The sequence below is a fragment of the Poeciliopsis prolifica genome, unplaced genomic scaffold (assembly GCF_027474105.1).
Source record: "Poeciliopsis prolifica strain line A6 unplaced genomic scaffold, Auburn_PproV2 SCAFFOLD011, whole genome shotgun sequence".
In the NCBI taxonomy this organism is placed as follows: Eukaryota; Metazoa; Chordata; class Actinopteri; order Cyprinodontiformes; family Poeciliidae; genus Poeciliopsis; species Poeciliopsis prolifica.
Window position 1 is genome coordinate 6,423,824 of NW_026562386.1, and position 21,676 is coordinate 6,445,499.

The 21,676-nt window shown below is 37.2% G+C and overlaps 1 protein-coding gene across 1 annotated transcript in view; it reads right to left on the reverse strand.

The window, feature by feature from the left end:
* Nucleotides 1–21,676, reverse strand: part of ush2a (Usher syndrome 2A (autosomal recessive, mild)) — a 182,954-nt gene that overhangs the window by 69,810 nt on the left and 91,468 nt on the right. The window contains 12 exon segments of the mRNA XM_055036528.1: nt 336–448; nt 528–730; nt 2,878–3,087; nt 4,189–4,352; nt 5,256–5,411; nt 6,103–6,437; nt 10,978–11,066; nt 11,172–11,338; nt 11,405–11,534; nt 11,537–11,573; nt 11,857–12,530; nt 19,624–19,766. Coding sequence (XP_054892503.1) covers nt 336–448; nt 528–730; nt 2,878–3,087; nt 4,189–4,352; nt 5,256–5,411; nt 6,103–6,437; nt 10,978–11,066; nt 11,172–11,338; nt 11,405–11,534; nt 11,537–11,573; nt 11,857–12,530; nt 19,624–19,766 — 2,421 coding nt within the window.

Below are 21,676 nucleotides of genomic sequence, written 5' to 3' on the forward strand. Positions count from 1 at the left end.
TTAATTTATTTTGTAAAGTAAAATTTCTTTACACGCTGCACCCCACAACAGCACATAAACTTTAACTTTGAAAACCGACTTATTAGCATAATTCTTAAATATATTCCTAGTGACAACAAGTTGCAAAATAAAAGCCACAAAGTATTTTGCACTATTAGGCTAACAAATAATAAATAGTACAATTTTATATGCATCAAATTGTACTCACTAAGTATTAATTAGAATTTTCACACAATAACCAGAAATAATAAAGGTGAATTGCTATTGTGAAGTAAAGTAGCGCTCAAGTTTAAGAGTAAAAGAGCAACAATCCTCATAGTGCACACCTGTATTACCTGGGACTGATCACTTGTGCTTGTGGGCTGGGCAGATCAGCTGGCAGGTCTTCTACTGTGGTTGTTCTGGTGATATTACTCCGAGTACATGCATACACTGTGCACACCTCCACCTGAAATACACATTATATTAGATGACATAAAAATTATACTGCTGAAATTTTCTATTTTATATTACGTTTGATTGAATACTTGTATATTGTAGACTGTAAACGGCAGCAGGTCCCCCAGAAGGTATGAACCGGAGCTGTTGTCCACACTGCCATGAAGACGATCATTAACGTAGATGCTGTAACCAGTAACAGCTCCGTTGGGTCGATGAGGAGGGAACCAGAGGACACGTGCAGTGCTGCTGTTTACTGGAACCACTTCAGGGGCAGACATCCCTTCTGGCTCTGAGAGAGGCATAAGAGGGCACATAAAAAAGTAATTCAATGAAAAAAAAAAACAACATGAGACAAAATAAAAGGCGACTATCCCAAAAATGATCTGGTAGAATCTGTAGAATCAATAAATCCAGCAGTTCTGGTCTGAACCAGCATACACTAGTGAAAGAAGGTAGATTCACTGATTCTACAGGGCCTAGTAAAAGTATTAATACCCATTTAACTTTTTTTGTTACAGTACATCCATAAACTACAATGAACTTTATTGGGATGCGTGATAGAAAAGCACAGTGGCACAAAGTTGTGACAGAAAAAAAAAATTAGGTGAAAATCTTCAAAGTGAGACATGCAGTAGATTTCTGCCCTATTTTCCCTGATACCTCTAAATAAAATCAAGTGCAACCAACTGCCTTCAAAGTTGTGTAAGTTAAGCTAAGTGCAAAACAGTTCGAGGAATATGGTACAACAACAAACCTACCAAAACATGACGGTCCACCTGAACTGACAAGTCAGATAAAGACAGAATTAATAAGAGAACCAGTAAAGAAAACCACAGTCCATGGCGACATGGATCTGTGGAGAGTTGAGACTTCGGAGGGACAATTTTTTAAAAATATGTGCACATCCCAAAACAGGGCAAGCCTACACAATGGGATACAGTGAACATGTAGAAGAAGTGGGTTATTCAGATGAGACCAAAAATCAACTCTTGCCTTTGTGCAGAAACTAACAGTATGCAATGCTTATCACACTTATCACACCATGCCATTGGGCATACATGGTGTTGAATGATTTTATTATATAATATTTTACCACCAAGAGGAAAGCAGGTCAGAGCAGATGGGAAGATGGATGGAGTTAACTGCAGAACTATACTAGATGAAAGTTTGTCAGAAGTAGGAAAAGGTTTTCGTTTGAAGTTAATATCACATTGGGACAACGGCCCAAATAACACAGCTGGAGGTAAAATAGGATGGTCCAGAGGTATATTCATTAAGTCAGAACGGTCCAGTACAAGTTCAGACCTCAATCTGATTTCATTTACTGCAGAATGGCATTGTCTGTGCAATGCTGATCGCTGAGCTTCCTTCTCTACACACGTGTATTTTTCTTGCCAATTAGCTCTGATGTTAGCATTGCCCTACAGATTGTAGGCCACCTTAGGATGGTTGGTAGGGTTGAGCTACATTAGTTAAAATATATTAGGCCTCTTAGGTGTATGGGTGTGTGTGTGTGCACACTCATAGCTGTAAAATAATGAAATTACCTCAGTGGCCCTCTCAGTTAAACGAGCCACGCTTTGCCTTTAGCACCTAATGATTTTCTAATGTTTTTAATGCACTTTTTATTATATGGCTTGGATTAGAGAGAAAGAAGGAGGCCTGTGACATATGATGTACCGAGACGAGAAAGGAACTGTGAGGGGTGCAGAGAGAAAGAGATGTCTGTCCAGAGTCACTGAGAGGGAAGTGAAGACATAAATATAACAGTGCAGAAAGATTTACGATTATATGGAGGCAAACTGTAGCAGAGTGGGATAAGCAATTAAGAGAAATGAAAAGTACGCATAACTGTTTAGAACGTTTTGCAAGCTTTTTTGGAAAATATCAATATATCCAATAATATATATGTTTGATTCATATTCAGCTCATTATTTGTCAAAGTTCTTGATTTTACATCCCGAATGAGTCAAACAAAATCATACATCTAAAACTGAAAAATGGCTCAATTGGAGCATAAAAATCAAAATCTTTTTTTTCATTATGAAAGAATTTCTATGGTGTTGAAAAAGACATTTTCACCCAGTTTGAAATGTAGCATATGGCTGCTTGTATAGATAGCATGAGTGCAGGTTGTGTGTTTGTCCATGGTGCCAACAAGCAATTTACAGCACCTCGAATCAGCCTCACACACACACTTTGTATTGATTTCATGCCTCACTACATGATGTGTTTAACATCCCCTGTGAAGCACAATGTAGCAGAGAAATGCATGTTAACCCGAACACCTCTCATGGATGTAATGATTCATTATTGTATGTACACAAATAAAATGCTGTGATTACACCAGCACCAGTGGATATTAATCATGTTAAAAATAAAATGTTGAAGTTGTTAAATCAGGCAATATTTCTTCATGCTCTTATTTTCTCCTACCTCCATCAGCAGTGGTGACATAAACCACTGATTTAGTGGTATTGTGTGCACCATTGAACACCTGTAGTGCTATCAGGTATGTGGTGCTGGGCCAAAGGTCTCCTATTACAGTCGAAGTGACATCAGGACCATAAGCCATCACTGGACCAGCCTCGGAAGATGTTACTGTGAGAAAAAATGACTCCACCTCTCCCTGCAGGTCTTGCAGAGCTGAAAAACACAAGATGATAATAAAGGTGGGTGATCAGGTAAAAATTCCCTCTCACTGTTCTATGTAGTTCTCTATGATTTTCTTACCATATTTTACAGTGAAAATATTTGTATCAATATGTCTTAATATAATTTTTAGCTATATAAGAACAGAGTTAAATGAAGGACACCAAAATTTTAGTTCAACAATTCACATGCAAGTTTCAAATGCATCTTATGTTCTATGAGCTCTTGCTAGGTTAAGCTTCATATTCAAACTGGGATTAAATATTTTACTTTCGAAATTACTGTAAATGTTTTTGACCTTCATTTGTCTGGAAAAGACAACAAAAACTAGGCCGCCACAACTAATGTAAAACCAAATAATGATGCTGATAATAATAATTTATCAGTATGCATTTTTTCAGGCAAAACCTTTATGAATGGATGTTTTTTTTGTTTCCTAAACTTTTAACAAAAAAAGTGTGGAGCAGCACCTAACTCCAATCTACAGCGGTTGTGTGTGTCTCTGCCTGTGTGTTGTGTACTTGAATTGTGTTCATTTTCAGGTTAGGTGTCGCATATCTAATATTCCCAACGCTTTGAATTCTTAAGTCTTCTATCTTTAAATGCACCAGCAATAAATACCATATTTAACTTATTTGTGTCATGCTGGAGTTCACAGCACCTGGAGACTATTTTACATTTTACAGCATCTAGGTTTTGACATCCATTGAGGCATCCAATAAACAGCAAGATTGGCTAAAAATAAGCCCCCAAAAATTCATTTTGATTTTTGGAGAAAAGGTAGTTGTTCGCAGTAACCCTCCAAAAATGTTAGTGATTAATTAAAAAAGCAATTAGTGGCAGTCCCAAACTAATGTCAATGTCATTTTTTTATGCCAACAGTGTTGTGTTACTGCTGAAACGTGATTCTATAAGTCTTACATAGGGAATAATGTTGAAGTCGTACATTGTGTCTGGTGATGCTTTTGCAAAAACTAAAGACAAACTTACTAACAAATCTGTGCTTTTGTTCGATCATTTAAGACGTGTTGATGAGCTGATCTGTAAAGGCATGTGTTTGAGGAAGTGTGTTATGAACAGAGAGGGTAATCTTACAAGGTTTATTCCAGTTGACTTGTACAGCTGTGTGATTGATAGCATGAGCAGACAAAGTAGGAGGCTTGAGGGGAACCCCTGCCATGGTCACTGCAGTAACAATATTTCCTGAAGAGTAGCCCACGTCATTATAAGCCACAAGCTGGTATTGGTAACGGGTGAATCTGTGAAGAGACAAAATGATTCTTGTGATTAATGCCCCAACTGTCACAATAAGCTTGTCTTCAAGTGAAGTCAGTCTTTCAGTTTGAATACAGTTCAATTCAGTCAATTTCTATGAGGCTGATTCACAACAAATGTCATCTCATGGCCTTATAAGGAGAAAATAAAATCTGCAGAAAGTGATTGACTTTGCAGCAGAACTTTTCCTCCAGAAAAAGAAACATGAGGTGACAACCAGTCTAGTGGACTGAGTAATTAGCTTTGCAGCAAAACCTCTCCATGAGCCTGCAAGTGGCAACAGTGAGGATGAAAAGTCCCCTTTAACAGGAATAAACCTCCAGTAAAACCAAGCTCCGTACAAGTGGAAAAAATACAGAGAAATGTTAATGTTCTCACCATTTTTAAAGCACATATTAACGAGTTTGTTTCTGAAAGGAACTGGTTGAACTGGATTATAATTAGGGGTTTAAAGAGAAATGAAGATGGATGAAGAGAGATACATACTCCATTTTTATGTAAATTTAGTTGCAATTTTTCCCACCTTTAGTTAAATAATGAAAACTTAAAGTGAGATTTTATTTTTTATTTTTCCCCTGCTCATGGGATGAGCTGACACTTCTGCACGTTGGTCAGGTGATTTTGAAAAAGGTACCTAAGATACATAGAAGACCCAGAGCAGTTCACCAAGGATAAAAGAAAAAAAAAAACTGCAACCAAGTGGCAGACTGAGATTAAGGGACACTGTGGGAAAAAAACAAAACAATTTAATTCTTTGGGATATTTGCTTAATGTATCTTTGAGCGGTATTAAAAGATCGGCATCAGCAGTCACTCTCCGATCGGCTCTGCACACACTGTTTGTTGCAGCGCTGCCATTTGCTCTAGAGCTCATTCCAGTAATCTCACCTGCTTAGGCCTTTATCTTCATAGAACAATTTGGTGCCGGAGTAAACACGGAACCAGCGATGGAGATCTTCGGAGGGGGGCGGGGAAGTGGCTGCTAATGTGGGGACCATGGCGACGGCCAGGGGCTGGTGGGTTTTACGTCTGAGCAACTTGTATCTAAGGGGGGAGATTTGAATAAAAAAAACAAAACAAACACATCCAGTTTGATGTTAAGGAATCCATCAACATACAAAGACTGTACCCAGTGCGCCGTTCAGACATGCACACACTCAAACTTCCACACTAAATTTTAGCTGACTCTTATCACTCATTTCCTCCTCTTGTGTTGTTTTTCATCATCTCCATTCATTGCCTCTGCTGTATCTCATCCCTCCCAACGCCTCTCCAGTCGCTGTTTTTCAGCGGGTTTTGTGTTTTCCTCTCCCTACAGTGATGCTAATTTCTGCTGTAATCAGAAGAGAAGGGCTTAACGCCGCCTTTTAACCAACCCACTTAGACAAACATACAGAGCTGAGCAGCGCAGAACAGAGAGAGCAAGCGAGCCTCATGCATTTTAATCACCTGCTAAGAAAATGGACCTTTATTTTAGGCCTAATCGCAGGCAGAGTCGAACAGGACGTGAACAAAGTGGACCCAAATGTGCATTAGTGCTGTGCAAACACCGATTATGAATGAGCAACACTTAGCTCATTAGTAGGGTACTTTTGTTAGCGACTTGTTAATGTGTTTATTCCTTTTTGCATGGAGTTTTTCAGTAGCAACTGAACATCTCCAGAACGTGCCTTTCAATTTACAGGCCGATATGATATCAGTCTGCAACTTGAATTATTACAGCCATAAATTTTACCTGATATTTGGTCCGTTGGGCCGACTTGGTGGTTGCCAGGAAATTGCCAGAAAAGATTCACTGACTGGCACGACTGAAAGAGGCGCCAGGTCTTCAGGCGTCGTCGGTAATGTGGAGGCAAGAGTTGGAAGACTTTCTGTGCATCCACCAACATACCCTCCACCATTTGAACATGCCAGCACAGTGATGCTGTAATTTGTGTACGGCACAAGGTCTGTTACGGTGACACTGAACTCCAAGGAATTGCTGCCGTTATGAAAGATTCGGGGTTCCGGGAGACGGATTTCGTATCCATGAATCTCTCCATTAGGAATCAGAGGAGGCGACCATGTGACCTGAAACAAACATTTGAGAATTTTGAAATGTCAGCTTTTGTTAAAATATAACATGCAAATCCACTGGCAGGGAAAGGGTCATTAAATCTTTTCTACAGTGTGATTTGCAATGATGTCGTCACAGTACAACCACAAGCGTATATCTATTTTTTTTGGGGATTTTAAACAGCAGACATAAAGTATCACATAATTGTTAAGTGAAAGAAAAGGGAAATTGTTATTAAAAAAAGGGAAAGAATTCAGCAAATTGTGATGCTAATTTATATTCAGCACCAAAGACTCAACACCTTCTTGAGGTTTTTTAAGACATGTCTGTTTCAGTTTTGCCAATTAATTATGAATTTTGTGATTTGTTTAGTTTAATTTTAGTCTAATCTGATCAAAACACCTTCTTTGATGTTACTGCATTGTCTCCAACACAATCTGGACAAACATCACGATCACATTTGTAGTGTGTTTGGATAACAGCTACTTAAACTTCATCCCACCAGAGAACTGGATCTCTGCAGCTCCTCTAGAGTTATTGTAGAGAACTGGGTTGGTTCTCTAATTTATGATGCTGTTTGTGCACTGATGTTTTTTAATAAATGTGAGGCCTTTGCAGAACAGTTGAATTTATACCTATAATAAATTACACATAAGTTAACAATTTACAAATTAATTAACTTCTAAATGCTTGGTTTTATTTAGGGGCAACCGAGTAAAAGATAATACAGATTTTTAGTCGTAAACATCAGTTTATACTAAAACTGCAGCAGAACTTGAGGTTGTAACATCTAGAGTTTGATTATTTTAAAAATATTTTTGCAAGGCACAGCAAATTCTCAATGTTTCCAGTTGATTATTATTTAAATACTAATGCTTCTATTAAAAAAACAAACAAACATTCATTTGGTCTACATATTTATTCTTTACTAGTTTATAACCTTTATGTACACATGATTAAATCTGAATATTGTATTCTGAATGCATCATTTTGTCAGATTAAGGTGGAACCAGCAACCTGGGCAGGAATGAAAACTCTATTAGGATGGTCACTGTGTGTCCTTAGCAGTCTTGTAGGAAAACATAACCTGACTTTGACTTAAGTAGAAGGTTTTTTCATCACATTTAAACAGGGCACACCACCAGGCACCCTCTCTCTCACACACTGGCACCATGATAAAATAATAAAAGCTGCTCGTAATGGAATTGCTTCATGCAAAACAAAAGCTAAGCGTTGTGTCTGATTTGGAATCAGTTCAGTCTGTCGGCATCTTGAAGCTGGGACAAAGATAAACGCTAGACATAAAACATAGCACTCACATGCAACAGATGCTACTCACAAAACAAGCAGGTTTTTACACACCTAAAGTATTTTTCACTGAGAAGTGGATTAATGCATTGATACTGAGATGAGTAGCAACAAAGTTGAGATATTATGCACACTCAGGCACATACACACACTTAGGGAAACACACTGTCAAGAAATGACTTAGTAAACAGCTTGTTAATACAAGACCAGGTGATTAAGTGGTCAATGTTGATGAGAATATTATGAATGAATGTCAAGACTAATTATTTATCATGCAACCTTCATATTTTAACAAGTCACACTGAGAGGTGATACAGGAGACACACTCAGATGCATACACATGAGAAATACCTTCCAACTACAGAAAAACAGTCACACACTCAAAGGCGTACAAACTCCATGACTGGGGAGGGTCATTTTGAGTTAGGTAGCTCATTTTCCAAAGTGCGTGTTGAGTGTGCTCTGTGGTGGAAGTCATTTACAGATTGAATAGCTTGATGTAATCTGGTGATGGTGAAGACACCAGAGACCCTGACATAGAGTACTGGCACACACACTGGACTGGCCAGTGTGTGTGCCAGTGTGTGTGCGTGGGTGTGTGTGTGTGTGTGGCTATTTGCAAAAATGCAAGGCAGGAAAGAACCGACAAAGTTTGCCCTGAGAAAACAGCTTTTGGGGAAATGTGTGTTGGTACATTTACAATTTTATTTAGAGAACAATAATTATAAATAGTAATATTAATTACAATTAATATCATCCCTCAAAGTTGGGATGAATTTTATTCCTTTTTTCTATTGAAACACTATGAAAACCAATGTATCTTTATAACAAAATCATTCATTTCAACATTTTAAACTTAATTTAAATACTAGCAATATCGAGGGAAATTTTTTAAACTACATTTAGAGATGAAATCATTAAACATGTGCAATAAAATTTATTAATTTATTATGTCTGGTGTACAATAAAAACAAGTACGCTAACATCCCACTTTAAATGGCTAAATCAAAGCTAAAGTTATTGTTTCATAACCTGCTCTGTTTAAAATCTCTCTAAACTTTATCCCTGGCATTTTAAGGTGTGTTCATTGGTGTTCTTGATGTTGTCAGTTCATTAAAGTTTCTGAAATGGCTTCAATTACATCACAAAGATGGTGACTCCAGAGTGAAAATTTAATTTGGGTTGTATGTACATCCTGAAAACAAAAACTTTGAACTTGACTTAAACTTGTGGTCTGAGATTAGAGTTTTAAGACCAAAAAACAGACAAATTTGTGATTTTACTCCAGGTGGAAAGAAGAAGAAAATTGGACAGGGCATTTTATATTCATACTTCACAGTAATTTTATGAATTCCTCATAAGTTTCTCCCACAGCAGCATTTGTATGACATAATACAAATGCTGCTTCGTACAGGAAGAAAAAACATTTCTAGAAAATGACGTCAAACACAAACTACAACTTACTACCTTAAGCTGAGGCTGCAAAAAAGTGCTGAAAAGTGTTTATATACCTTTTTCTAATTTAATAAGAAGTGAAAATAAGGACGTAAACTGTCTATCATGAGTGCTTTGACAGGTGACGAGCTGCTCTGTGGATTTTACTTTGAAAGGATGCACTTGATTATTAGAATGGTTTAATATCCTGGACTCTATTAGTTCTACTTTCAGAATGCAGCACTACGGTAATATTTCTGATCATTACATTATAGGACTTTGGACTGCTTCAGCACAAAACTTGAAGAAATGTCAAAATATTCAAATGGTACTTTTTGTTATCAATTTTAGCACAAAAAAACATGTTTAATACTTTCAAAAATGTAAGATGTGCAGCTTCTTTTATTAGTAAAAATAATGTAAGCACATGAAAGTAGGTGGATACATTTCATACTTTTTACTTACCTTTTATGAGGTTTTTATTTAAATACTAAAACCCTATACATTTGCAAGCCTTTTTTCACCATGTATAACTTGGTTAGATAGTTCTAAATACACTTTTAGTTTTTCTAAATTGCTATGTAAGTCTCTAAACTATCATCCGTGACGGTTTCAATGGACCTTTCCTTTATTCCTTCAAAGTCTGTTTTATTATTTTTTTTTAGGAAAGAAGAGGAAATCATGTATATACAGTACAGAGCAAAAGTTTGGACACACCTTTTCATCCAATGAGTTTCCTTTATTTGCATGACTATTGACATTGTAGATTCACACTGAAGGCATCAAACTATGAATTAACGCGTGGAAACGTGTACTAAACAAACAAGTGTAAAATAACTGAAAATATGCGTTATATTGTAGTTTCTTCAAAGTAGCAACCTTTTGCTGTGATTACTGCTTTGCACACACTCTGCATTCTCTTGATGAGCTTCAAGAGGTCGTCACCTGAAATGGTTTTCACTTCACAGGTGTGCCCTGTCAGGTTAATAAGTGGGCTTTGTTACCTTATAAATAGTTGTGTCTAAACTTTTGGTCTGTACTGTATTTGTTAGAAAGATATTCAAAATCCTCCAATACGTTGTCAAGGTCAGTTGATAACCAGGAAGCGGCTTCCTGTCTGCCCAATTAGCAACAACCAGGAAGGAACGCTTTTCGTCTTAGACCTGTGACCCTTAAAGCTGAGCTGCTGCAGCAATGACAGGGGCGGTTCTGAAAGGATGACAAGCATTAGCATTTTTCTGCAGTTAGCATTAGTGTAGGGCTGTGAGTGCAAGTGTGTGCACATCTTTTTGTGTGTGTGTGCGGATGCATGTAATGTTGTTTCAGTAGCTTTCAAAGATAGGCCTTGATGAGAGATTAGCCACTGCTGGAAATCCACTCCAGTCACTCCTTCAAAATGGCCGACAGGAAGGAAGCTGCTACAGACAGGGTCACAGCCCCTCCCTTTTCTGAAGGGGACCTTGAGTTGAACGCTCCTCTCTCATTAAATCCGAAAAGGAAAAGACAGAAGAATCTGTGTGACATTGCTTTGTCTTTTTTACTCAGTCAATCCAACAGTGACTGAGGAGATTCTCAATGAAGCTCTTCTTTATTATGTCTTTGGTTTAAGTAAATATAAACATGGTAAAAGTCGCTAGATTACTCAGGGATATGAAACTGCGAAATTCCTCGTGAGGTGAAACTGTTCTGTATCAGCAACTTTCTTACTGAAATAAAACTACAATCCAATGAATAAGTATGTTCATAAATACCCAGGTAAGTGGGTATGTTGGCATTTGAAAAGAATAAGAAAGAAAGTAAGAAAATCCTCACTTGAAGCGACTCTGATCCAAGAACTTTTACTCTTGGGGGACTCAATCCAGCTGGACGAGAAGGTCTGGTTTTGACACTGACCCAAGGCCCTTTATGTATGAAAATATACAGCTTAAGAACAGCGTTTCAAACATAAAGGAGGTGGAAATATGAAACATCTCAGACTGAAAACAATAAAGTTATTAAAGTCTTACCTGTAGCCTTTCCAGCCTGATTGTGGAGCACAAGCCGATACTCGTAGGCCGTCCAAGGACTAAGAGCTGATGAGGAGTCGAGGAACGAAAGAGGGGGAGGAACTGGCAGAAGGTGGCCTACTGTGGAGGCTTGCTTTGTTCCAGCAACTCTGCGCTCAATCTCCCAGCTACAGCAAACACAAAATTCAGAATCACACAAAATAATAAATAAAGTCGAGGAGCTTGTTTCTTACCGTTCTAGTGGTCCATTGCTTCTTTCTGGGGCCCCCCAGGACAAGAGAACAGATGTTGGTGTGTCAGAGTAAAGGTGAGGTGCAGGAAGTCCTTCAGATGGAGCTGGGAGGGTCTGGAAGGACTGAGACGCCCGGACACTGAGCAACCAACGATGGTGCATGCTTTCACCTGGATGATGGAAAATGGCTCTGTAATGTCAGTATTAAACTTTTTACATGATACTTTCTATCAGAAATTAGTTAATTATCCTCAACTCTACTTTCCTCTATTATTGGGAAAGAAGATAATATAACATGATCAAGTCCAATTGCACGTGATTATTCTACTACTATGAAAACATTTTAATATGTCTTACTGGAATTATCAGTATTAAAACGGAAGAAAAAATGTTTATTACATTTTCAGCTATGTTTTGACTGCTAGTCATCTTCTATAGTAATCCCTTTAGTACCTGGAGGCTGAACATTCGGTAGGGATGCAGATTGAGGAAAGTGTAACTGGTGGTATTTCCAGGAACAGTGACAGACAGAGGAGTAGATCTTGATGTGTCTGCGAATGGGTCTTGTGTGATGACATGATCAGGGTGGAAGCTGCTCAAAGTAGAATTTGGGGCTGAAAGTGAGAGGTTTGTTTCTGCACTGCTGGTTTTGGGCTCAGTCGGTTTGAATAAGACAATATTGTGGTCACGACTTTCAGTGCTCTCACTAGATGAGTCCATTTGATTATTTTCAACAGTACCAGGCCTGGAGGTGGAGAAAATGACACCGTGTATATTTTTTTTAGTTGTGCTCAACTTGTTATCATCATCTGCAGAAGATGTAGAGTTGAGGCTTGAGCCGTTTGGTCTGCTAGGATCTGACAATGTCAGGAAGTGGAAATCTGAATGTTGACGTATTCCATCAAAGTTGGGCAAAACACTTGGCTTAGAAGACAAATTTGAGGTAAAGGTCGATCTGGTGCTGGGGACTGAATCAGGGTTATGATCTGAAGAAGTGACGGAATCTGAGTAAAGATATAGTGTATAATTTGTAATGATGCCATTTGTTTGTGCAGGAGGATCCCAGGTAATTAATGCACTGCGTGACTGAAGTCCCATAATGGCCGGTGAGGCTACAGCGCTTGGACCTGCAGAGAAACATAAACAAGAAAAGATTAAAATATTATTTTAAAAAAAGCAAGAGAGAAAAGTGAAAAGCGGGATTATTTCAAAAGAGTTAAAATATAAGACATAATAAAAAACACTAAAAGGTAATTTTGAAATCAATGTTCAAGGGATTACAATTAATTTTCAATTTCTTTCCACTTTCTTTCACTAAGGCAATAAATAAGTGGGATTTAAAGTTTTTGGTAGTTACAATTTGAGGCCAGGCTGACTAGACTAGAGGAAATATTGTTAATCCACAATCAACCATCTTTAGGCCAGCTGACCAGCAGTATCCAGAACCAGCTTCATAGAACTAGAGAAAACTCTGGTCACTAAGTTTCTCTGGTTTTGTATTTCAACTGTAGAGCAAGAAATGTAAAAATCTTTTCTGCACCTTGACTCCAGTAACCGTCCTATACTGCTTATGCCATTTTCAGTGAGTGAGACTGTGGCTTAAAGTCTTCTAAGTTAAAAAGAAAATAATCCTTTTAGAAAGAGGCAGAGAAACCCATGGACAAAAAGTCGCATGACTATCACATGACTATGCCAGGGTAAAAATGAACATGAGACCAGGAAAGAAAATTTTACTTCATGGAAGCCTGTTTGAAGTGATCCCACATCCTCCTCCTCCCCTGGCATTTACATCCCACTGTACTGCCCTATAATGGACATACACAGAGACACACACTATTCCTAACTCACACATTAACTCACATGCCCACACCCACAGAGATGCAGTATAGCAGTAATGGTGCTGTGTGAAGGGCAAGCAGATCAAGGTGACTGAGCGGACTGAGGGAGCGTGCTGCGCCGCTAAGTGCTACCGCTAACCGCTAACGGCTTTCCCAGATGGTGATGTGTGTGTGTGTGTCTGTGAGGGATAGGCAGAAAGGAATTGAGTGAAATGAGATTAGCAATTGTATGAGAGCATAAATTCATTTGAGATTAGGTGTACGTGCATGACATAGACATGTCTATGTGCATGCATGCATCTCTACAACTGGACAGTAAACAGTGTGCACTTTTGCTACATTATCAATTGATTCATGGGATCAACTACCGACAGACTAAGGTGCTAACTATTGCCTTGAGATTTGAAGTTTCAAATGCGCTAAAATATTAATAACGCTATAAGTTCCTGTTTTTATTCCACTTTAAAAAAAAACATGTGTAACTTGTATTTTGAATGCAGAAAATGACAAGAAGATAACTTTAATGTGTAATGTCAAGGCAATAATGTCGACACATGCTTCAAGCACTCACTAGAACCAACAGCAACAATTATACCACATAAAACATGCAAGGAACAAGACATAATTTTAACAAGAACATTAAGAAGTTTAAAATCAAAATATGTTTATTTTCTGACATCAGTTTGGTAGAACTGTGTTTGCTTACAAGTCATATTTTAGCAAGATTTCAACAGCTTTAACATAACCACATCACACCTACACACACATGCAATGTTTAAGATAAAACATTTGTTTTATTTCAAGCTTTCTTTCTCATACAATCATCCTTTGTCCTCCTCTTACCACTTCTCCCATTTTGTCCGGTTCTCTGTCTCCCATTTGTACTTTGTATCGGGTCTCTCTTTCTCCCTCTCTCTGGTCTCCAACTACATAAACAATGCAGGAAGCTGACCTTTTAGGTTAACAGGTTTTTATGCTAGCTCTACTCAGCACTCACACTGATTCAATTACCACCAAAGGTCCACTGAACCCAACGAATAACCAAGTAGCCCATCTCCTTTTCTCTGCATGTCCATGCCAGAGTGCTTCCCTGCCTGCTTGCATATTGTTGTGGATGGTCGAGTTCCCGACTGTACGTTGAATGTTTTATCAGACAATGCATTTATTTAGGACAGTTTTTGTAGCATGGTGTAATTAATTTCCTTACAAACATGCAAAAATCTGAGGAGACTAACAGAAAACGCTAAGCAATTTTAAAACATCACTGATTTAAGTCACCTTGATCCAGTTCCCATCAACCACTCAAAATAGCCCTGGTTGTTGCCCCTATCCTTCCACTGTTCCCTCCCTCTCTCCTGCCTTCTCACCCTCTCCTTTCTCTCCAAGTGTTGAGTGTTATTTAGGCTTTACTGACGCGTGTAAAATTCTGCAATTTGAAGGGCTGTTAAGTTTTTCAATTGAAATGTTCATTTAAGATGCACTTGATGCTTTTTTTTGAAGGGGAGAAGCTGGGAGAGGTGGAGTGGAAGGTGGATGCTAATGCTTTACTGGTTTCTGGAAAGAAGGAAGCAAGTTTTGGATTTCATTAGCTCCGTCTAATTTTTTGGGACTTGCTATACTCTCCTTCTCAGCTCCTTTGTTTCTTTATCCATTATCGTTAAATGTCCAAATGTCCCATATATTCTTAATGTTTTTGAATCTCTAGTCTTCTTTCCTTCTTGTCTCCTTTTTCTACTCCTTTCCTTTCATCCCTACATCCACACCATCCACCTTTACTCCTCCTCTTTCCAGTAAGAAAAAAAAAAAAAAACACAGTAGCAGAAGGCTAAAACAGGATTGCTGGGCCGCCAAGCCTTAAATCACATTTATAAGGATTTGGTTAGCATAGTAATAACACAATCAACTGACAAGGGCTTGAAGAGGGGGAGGAGGTGAGGTGTGTGTAGGTGTGTACTTGTAAGTGTATCTTCTCGTTCATTCTTGTGCACGCATACATGTGTGTATTTAACAGTCTACAAATGTTTAGTGTGTATATCTATGCATGTCCATGTGAGAGAAAAGAAGAAGGGTATTATTTTTAGCCCCGCACAGGGTCACAAGCAAGTGTGTGTGTTTTGTGTGTGAAGGGGTGACTGGGCTTTTGAAGGTGATTCAAGGCTCCTAGGAGTCATAATGAGAACAAATGCTGAGCTTTACTGTTATCAAGATACTTACAACAAGGTGTCAAAACGTGACAAGTAATACGGGAGGAATTTACATTGCATTTCATATCTTTACTTTGCTGCAGATTATTTAAAGTCACTGCGGCTTTAGGATTCTCTGAAGAGGCGGTCAGAAAGAGGATGAGGTTTGACCAAGGTCATAAGCTGGCATATCCTGAGTATATGAGACTCACATGAGCCTTTAAGTAACGACCACTACCTTAATAGTTAAAAATGTCAATCACTCAACTTCCTTAATATCCTTTACAGGCACTAATGATTTAGGATGACCTATTTAATTCAATATGTGTAACCTTTTGACCTAAATAAAGCCTAGAAAAAAGCAAGGTGTGGCTTTTAGAACTAAAACAAAGTTAGTTTTTTTTCTAGATTTTTTCCATCATTACCTGATCACCTTATGAATTCAAAGATGTTTAGTCAGAAAAATTATACACCCAAAAAGCACTAATCTTGTCAATCATTTTAAGCAACCCATTAGCACCCATTTCTAAAAAATGTGTAATTTGTTTTAGAAATTTATTGATCTAGAATTCACACTTCTTTAAATAGGTAAAAAATTAGGGTTATGATTTTAAAATACATTATTCCTCTGGGAATAACTGACTGAAATACAAGGAAAAAAGACGACAGGGGAATGTTTTATTAATGCAGTCAGTAATTAATTAAATAACATGAGTTCTTTGTGTTCTACCGTTACCCCTAACCTCGTCTCTGTAGCTTCTTTCACCTGCACTGCTCCTCTATCTCATCATGCTACAGTTTAGTTTGGGTGATGAGGGATTATTCTTTTATGTTTTTAATGTTATTTAATCTTCTCACACACACATACACTCACATTTTCACTTTCTAAGACAGCTTTGCTAGAATCATTTTGTTCAAGTGGTGCTTTATTCTTACTCTTTATTCATATTCTCCATAGCACTCTGAAATACGCACCTCTCGTCTAGTGCGTGCACAGGCGCACATTTACACACACAGACACACACTCTTAGATCACTTAGCTGGTGTGAACATGGGAGTAGACAGAGGAAAGGGAGCTGTCCAACACGGCTAGAGTTTATGTTCACAGGAGCCGTCTGTCTGTTCTGCAGCGACAGGAATTCATAGGGACCAAATTACATTAAAAAGATGGATATAAAACTTTAATGGAATGATAAAAAGGAAGGAAGGAGCATGGGTCTCTCTCCCTCCCTCTGTTCTGTCATTAGTCCACTCTTTTCTTCTTTTCCTCTTTCTTCTTCTGTTCCTCATGTTACCCCATTTCATCTAGATTTTTATCTTTATTTTTTACCCTATATCTTTTACTTTTGTAATAAGTAGCAAAACTTTCTTGTGAAACAGATAAAAAGTAAGAAAAAGTAGAGAAAATAAAATAGTACGATTGCTCAAACAGATTTTTCTGCTAGTATGACATAAAGTTGCAGATATTTCTCAGGTAAAACAAAGACTGTGTGCAAATTTGAAAGGAAAATTTTAAACCTTTTTAAACAAAAAGTCTTTATATTAAACAATTACTTTTCTTTTGTTTAGAGACTAAAAATAACTTTACTACATGTCTAAATTTAAATGTATTAGGGTAATTTGCTAAGGACCATACAATATCAAACAGCTATTCTGACTGGAAAACAACTTACCCGATGATAAATTTTGCAAAATTATTTTTTATCAGTCTGTATAAGAAGCATCATACGATATGGAATCTGTTTTTGAGGAGATTACTTGTTTACCTTCTTCTCAGTCATACTGACCTACCACCATTTAAGTTATTTTACATGGCAAAGTCTGGATACACCCAAGACATTTTTTCTTGATGCGTTTTAAAATGTTCCACTTTTTCTTTATCCAAATAACCAGAGCTTTCATAAATCTTAATGTAATATTGTTAACATTCTGTGAGGACTGCTGGGAAAATGATGCATTTAGTATGGTAGTTCTGTACTTCCAGTGGCAAAGTTATTTATAATAAGTAGATATTGTAACTATGTGCCAGTTAACAATTAATCCAAGCAGCTTCACTATTCCTTGAATGATGATATTCTTGTGCCTGTAGATGGGGGATTTGTCATTGCACATAGCCACCAAACATTCCTGTCTAAGTCAGACATGCAGCGAGGCTGATATTATGACCCAGGCTCAAGTAGTGGCGTGTTTAAGGATCTGATAGGTACTTCATCTGCTTGAGACTTAGTGTGAATATAGATGTGCTTTTGGTCTGTTAATGTTCATGCATATCTGTGTTTGCTAGAGGGAAATTAATTCTGCACAACTGAATGACAGAAGCACAGAACTGTAATTTAATGCATCCTAAATGCTTACAATTGTGTGTGTGTGAGTGGGAGTAAGAAGATGCACTAGTGCTCATGTAAATGTGTAGCTACATGCAAAAACATGCAAGTGCTTTGTATGCATTTTTGTGTGTGGGTATGCACCTATAAATGTATGCAAAACTCAGCTGCTTAATGATAATGCATGTGATAATATCATGGTGCTAATTAATTTATAACTTTGCACTGAGGAGGCTGTTCCAGTGGCTAATATGATTCTATTACAGCAATTAGCCCACAATGACACTGGCTAGGTCACTCACACACAGAGACACACCTTACTGTATGCAAATCTAACCCTGTCAGTGTATTTCACCCAATCCAGCCTTTGCCCAGGTTTCCAAAACCTCCTTTCCTTTTACGATTTCTTCCTGCAGTCACAACCTCAGATTAACTTAAAGAAAGCTGGATGCAACTTTTAATATTAGTAAACTGGCCACATGCTCTAATTTGTCAGACTTTGTGTTTATTCTACTATGTCAAGTTTTCTGCATTTGGAGTTGTAGGCTTTATGGTGTCCACAATTAGTGGTAATACTGTAGGCTATTCCGTTTTTAATAAAACATTGACACACGGATGGAGTATGTTGAAATAGAGGACAATGCTGAAACGATGAGGGGAGATGAAAATGAGGAGGGCCAAACACATAAGGAGGAGAGAATATGTCAAAAAGGTTGTGTTTTGAAGCTAGTGTTTAGAAATGCCAACCCAAAAATAGAGTCTATGCTGCAAAAGCTCCAGTTTCTGCCCCAAGTTGTTTGCGATAAGCACTGGGATCAAAACATTTTCTTAAAATGTTCTTAATGGTCACCCTAAAATATCAATTCATTATCTTGTTTTGATTTTATGTGGCTATAGCTAATATAATAGAATGTAAGCCAATCATATTTGTTCATTTTTGTTCATCTCATGTATGGATGTTTTGAGGCAGTTTACCTCAATCCAGACGTTTTGCAGATTGAGAGTCAAGGTCAAGGTCCATGACCTTGACTTATTTTGTTTTGCTTATAGGTTTGCGTTCACTGTAAAGATAAAATATTTTTGAAGTACGTCTGAGTTTTTGTATGTCACATTTCATGAACATCTTTAAGAAAAACATGTTCAATTAGTTGTGGAGTTCTGCGCAGTCTTTACTTCCTGTTTTCTCATGTTTCTGATTTTCCCCACCTCCTTTGTCCTTATAGTGTAGTTCTTTCTCAAACTTTTTGTTTCCTATATTACCTCTCCTCAGTACATATTCACCTATAATTGTTTTAGTTTCTGCTGGTTTCATTTTGTTGCATGTTTTCAGTTCTTGTGTTTATGTATTTTTTTTTTACTTATTTCAGTCTCAGGTTTCCTCATTTCATGGTTTAGATTTGGACATTGACTTTGTTTAAGTAGTTATATTTACCAATTTACTGTATTTTTGCATTAATCTCTGCCTCTTATCTGCATTCATTTCGGTCCTACAAACAGCTAAACTCACCCTGCTTTGAACAAATGTTTGTTCCTAGTAGTTTTGGTCACAAGAATCAGCAGCTATCACTTGAATTTAAATGGGATAAACTAACTGGGCGAGCTACAAACCAGTTGCTGAGTTTAAACAAAAGCTATTCCTAGCAACCTCTTTCTTAAGATGACTCAAATATGAACACCAATACAGCGCGTTTGTGTCCAACACATACTCTATTATGCTTACCGTCATACAACAAATTTAGATTTTCTGATTTTTATAATACTTGTTTTTGCATAGTCTTATTGTACTTCAGCTGTAAGATATCTACATCCATCTTCAAAAAATAATTGCACAAAATTTTACACTTGCACATTGTGAGTACTTGTATGAGTACTTACGGCCTTCTGCTGTGCGTAGCATTGCCCAAGGCCCCACTGTCTGCCCATGAATATGTGATACCACCACTCTGAACAGGTAGTTTGTGAAAGGTGACAAACCTTCTACATGATAGGAGTGAGTGTCTGTTGCATTTTCCAAAAGCCTAAAAGCGAACAAAACAAACAACACATTTACTAACACGCAGTTTAGATCTACTTAAAGTGAAATGAAATACGATTTTTAAAATTTTCTGATTTTAACAAGCAAAACAACATAAACAGTGATATTATTCCTTAATTTTTGTTTTAACATTAGCATGATATGGCCAATAAAATTTTATATTCTGCACTAATGAAGCACAACTGTTAAAATCAAGCCAACTGATTACCAATAGTTAAGAGCACGTCTCACTGGATAGCATATTACTTAACAGACTTTAGAACATTTATGCTTAACTTTCTAAAATCTAATTGGCGATATTGAGCATGAGGTTAGGAATAGGATTCTTATTTCTCCGGCATAATTTTGTTTAATACCTTCTAAATTGTTTGTTTTGTACAAAATTTAAAATGATGTTATGTTTTAAATAACCACTCCACACAAAGCAGCACAAAAGACTGTATATCTAATCCCACATAGTACAGTTACACAAAAGAATGTGTGACAAAGTAAAAGAAAACTGTCATAAATGAGACACCGTTGACCATTTACCATCAGATGGGTGAAAAGAATGAATGAATGAATGAATAAATCAGGTAACAATGAGATTTCCATAGCAGAAGAGGAGGAGGAGGGCATGACTGTCTGATATATAATACATGTAGCTAGTCATTTATTTATTACCACAGAATGAGAGCCTCCTCTTCTTGGATTAAATTGCAATTTGTTGTCAGGAAGCATGTAATGAATACATATCAGATTCACACCTTCTCTCTCTTTATTCTGTCCCAATCTCTCGACCTCACTCGTCTCCTTGCAATTTCTTTCCTTTTTTTGTCTTTTGGTTCTCCTTGTTGTTCTAATAGTCTGTTACACTGATGTGCCATACACTGCTCCCCAAAAGAGGTTTAAAATACCTCTTTTAGTGTCCTTGCATATGTATATACTTAAATTTTAGAAAGAATTATGTGACCTACATTTCAAAGAGTCTTGTGTGTTGCTTATAACTTAGAGTAGGAGACCAAGTTCAACAGAAAATACGCAGTTACTGGAAGACTGATAATGCTATTTACACTTACCAGCCATTTAGGTCAAATTGCTCGTTGACTCTATGAGCTAATTAGCCAATCACGTAGCAGTAATTTGAATCATTTAGGCAGTCAGATGTGATGAGGATGACTTGAGTTCAAACAAAGAATCATAATGGGAACTAAAGGGGATTTAGGTGACCGGAAATGTGACATCAGCTAATTCAGTAAAATTTTGCATTTTATTGCGAATTCCATTTTGTTTATTAAATGCAGTGACATATCGCGTATATCATATATAAATCCATTATGAAACAAAGATCAATTGATCTCAGTCTAATTTCTTGAACAAACTCATTGTACTATGTGACACTTTATTTGACAGGTTGTGAACAAGACCAAGAAATCATGATCCGACATAATTTTGTTATGCATGATTAAACTTTAGCTTTAATAACATAAAGCTACATCATTTTTTTGACCCGTCAATTAAAGTGTTACCTTGAAGTCTAACACCCTGCAACAGCAACAGATTTTTAGTTTTCGAGAAATTTGTGGATGGGATATGGCGGAATGAAAAACAATATCATAAAATTGCAATTGATATATCGGCAGCAACTGTGTGATTCTACCTGACCAACATGAACCAAACTCTCTTGAGGCAAGTTTTCTACAATTTGTTTAATCAATTTTATGAAAAATTAATGCTGTTTTGAAGGCAAGAGGCGATCCAGTCCAATAGAAGCAATCTAGTCCTATTAAACTATGAGAACATATACCGAGTTCTCTACTTACTGTGTTTAAATTACATATTTAACTTTTTTAAAATTGTGTTTAAGAGTATCTAATCCCTCTTGATGCATATTTAACAAATGTTGAGAGTCAC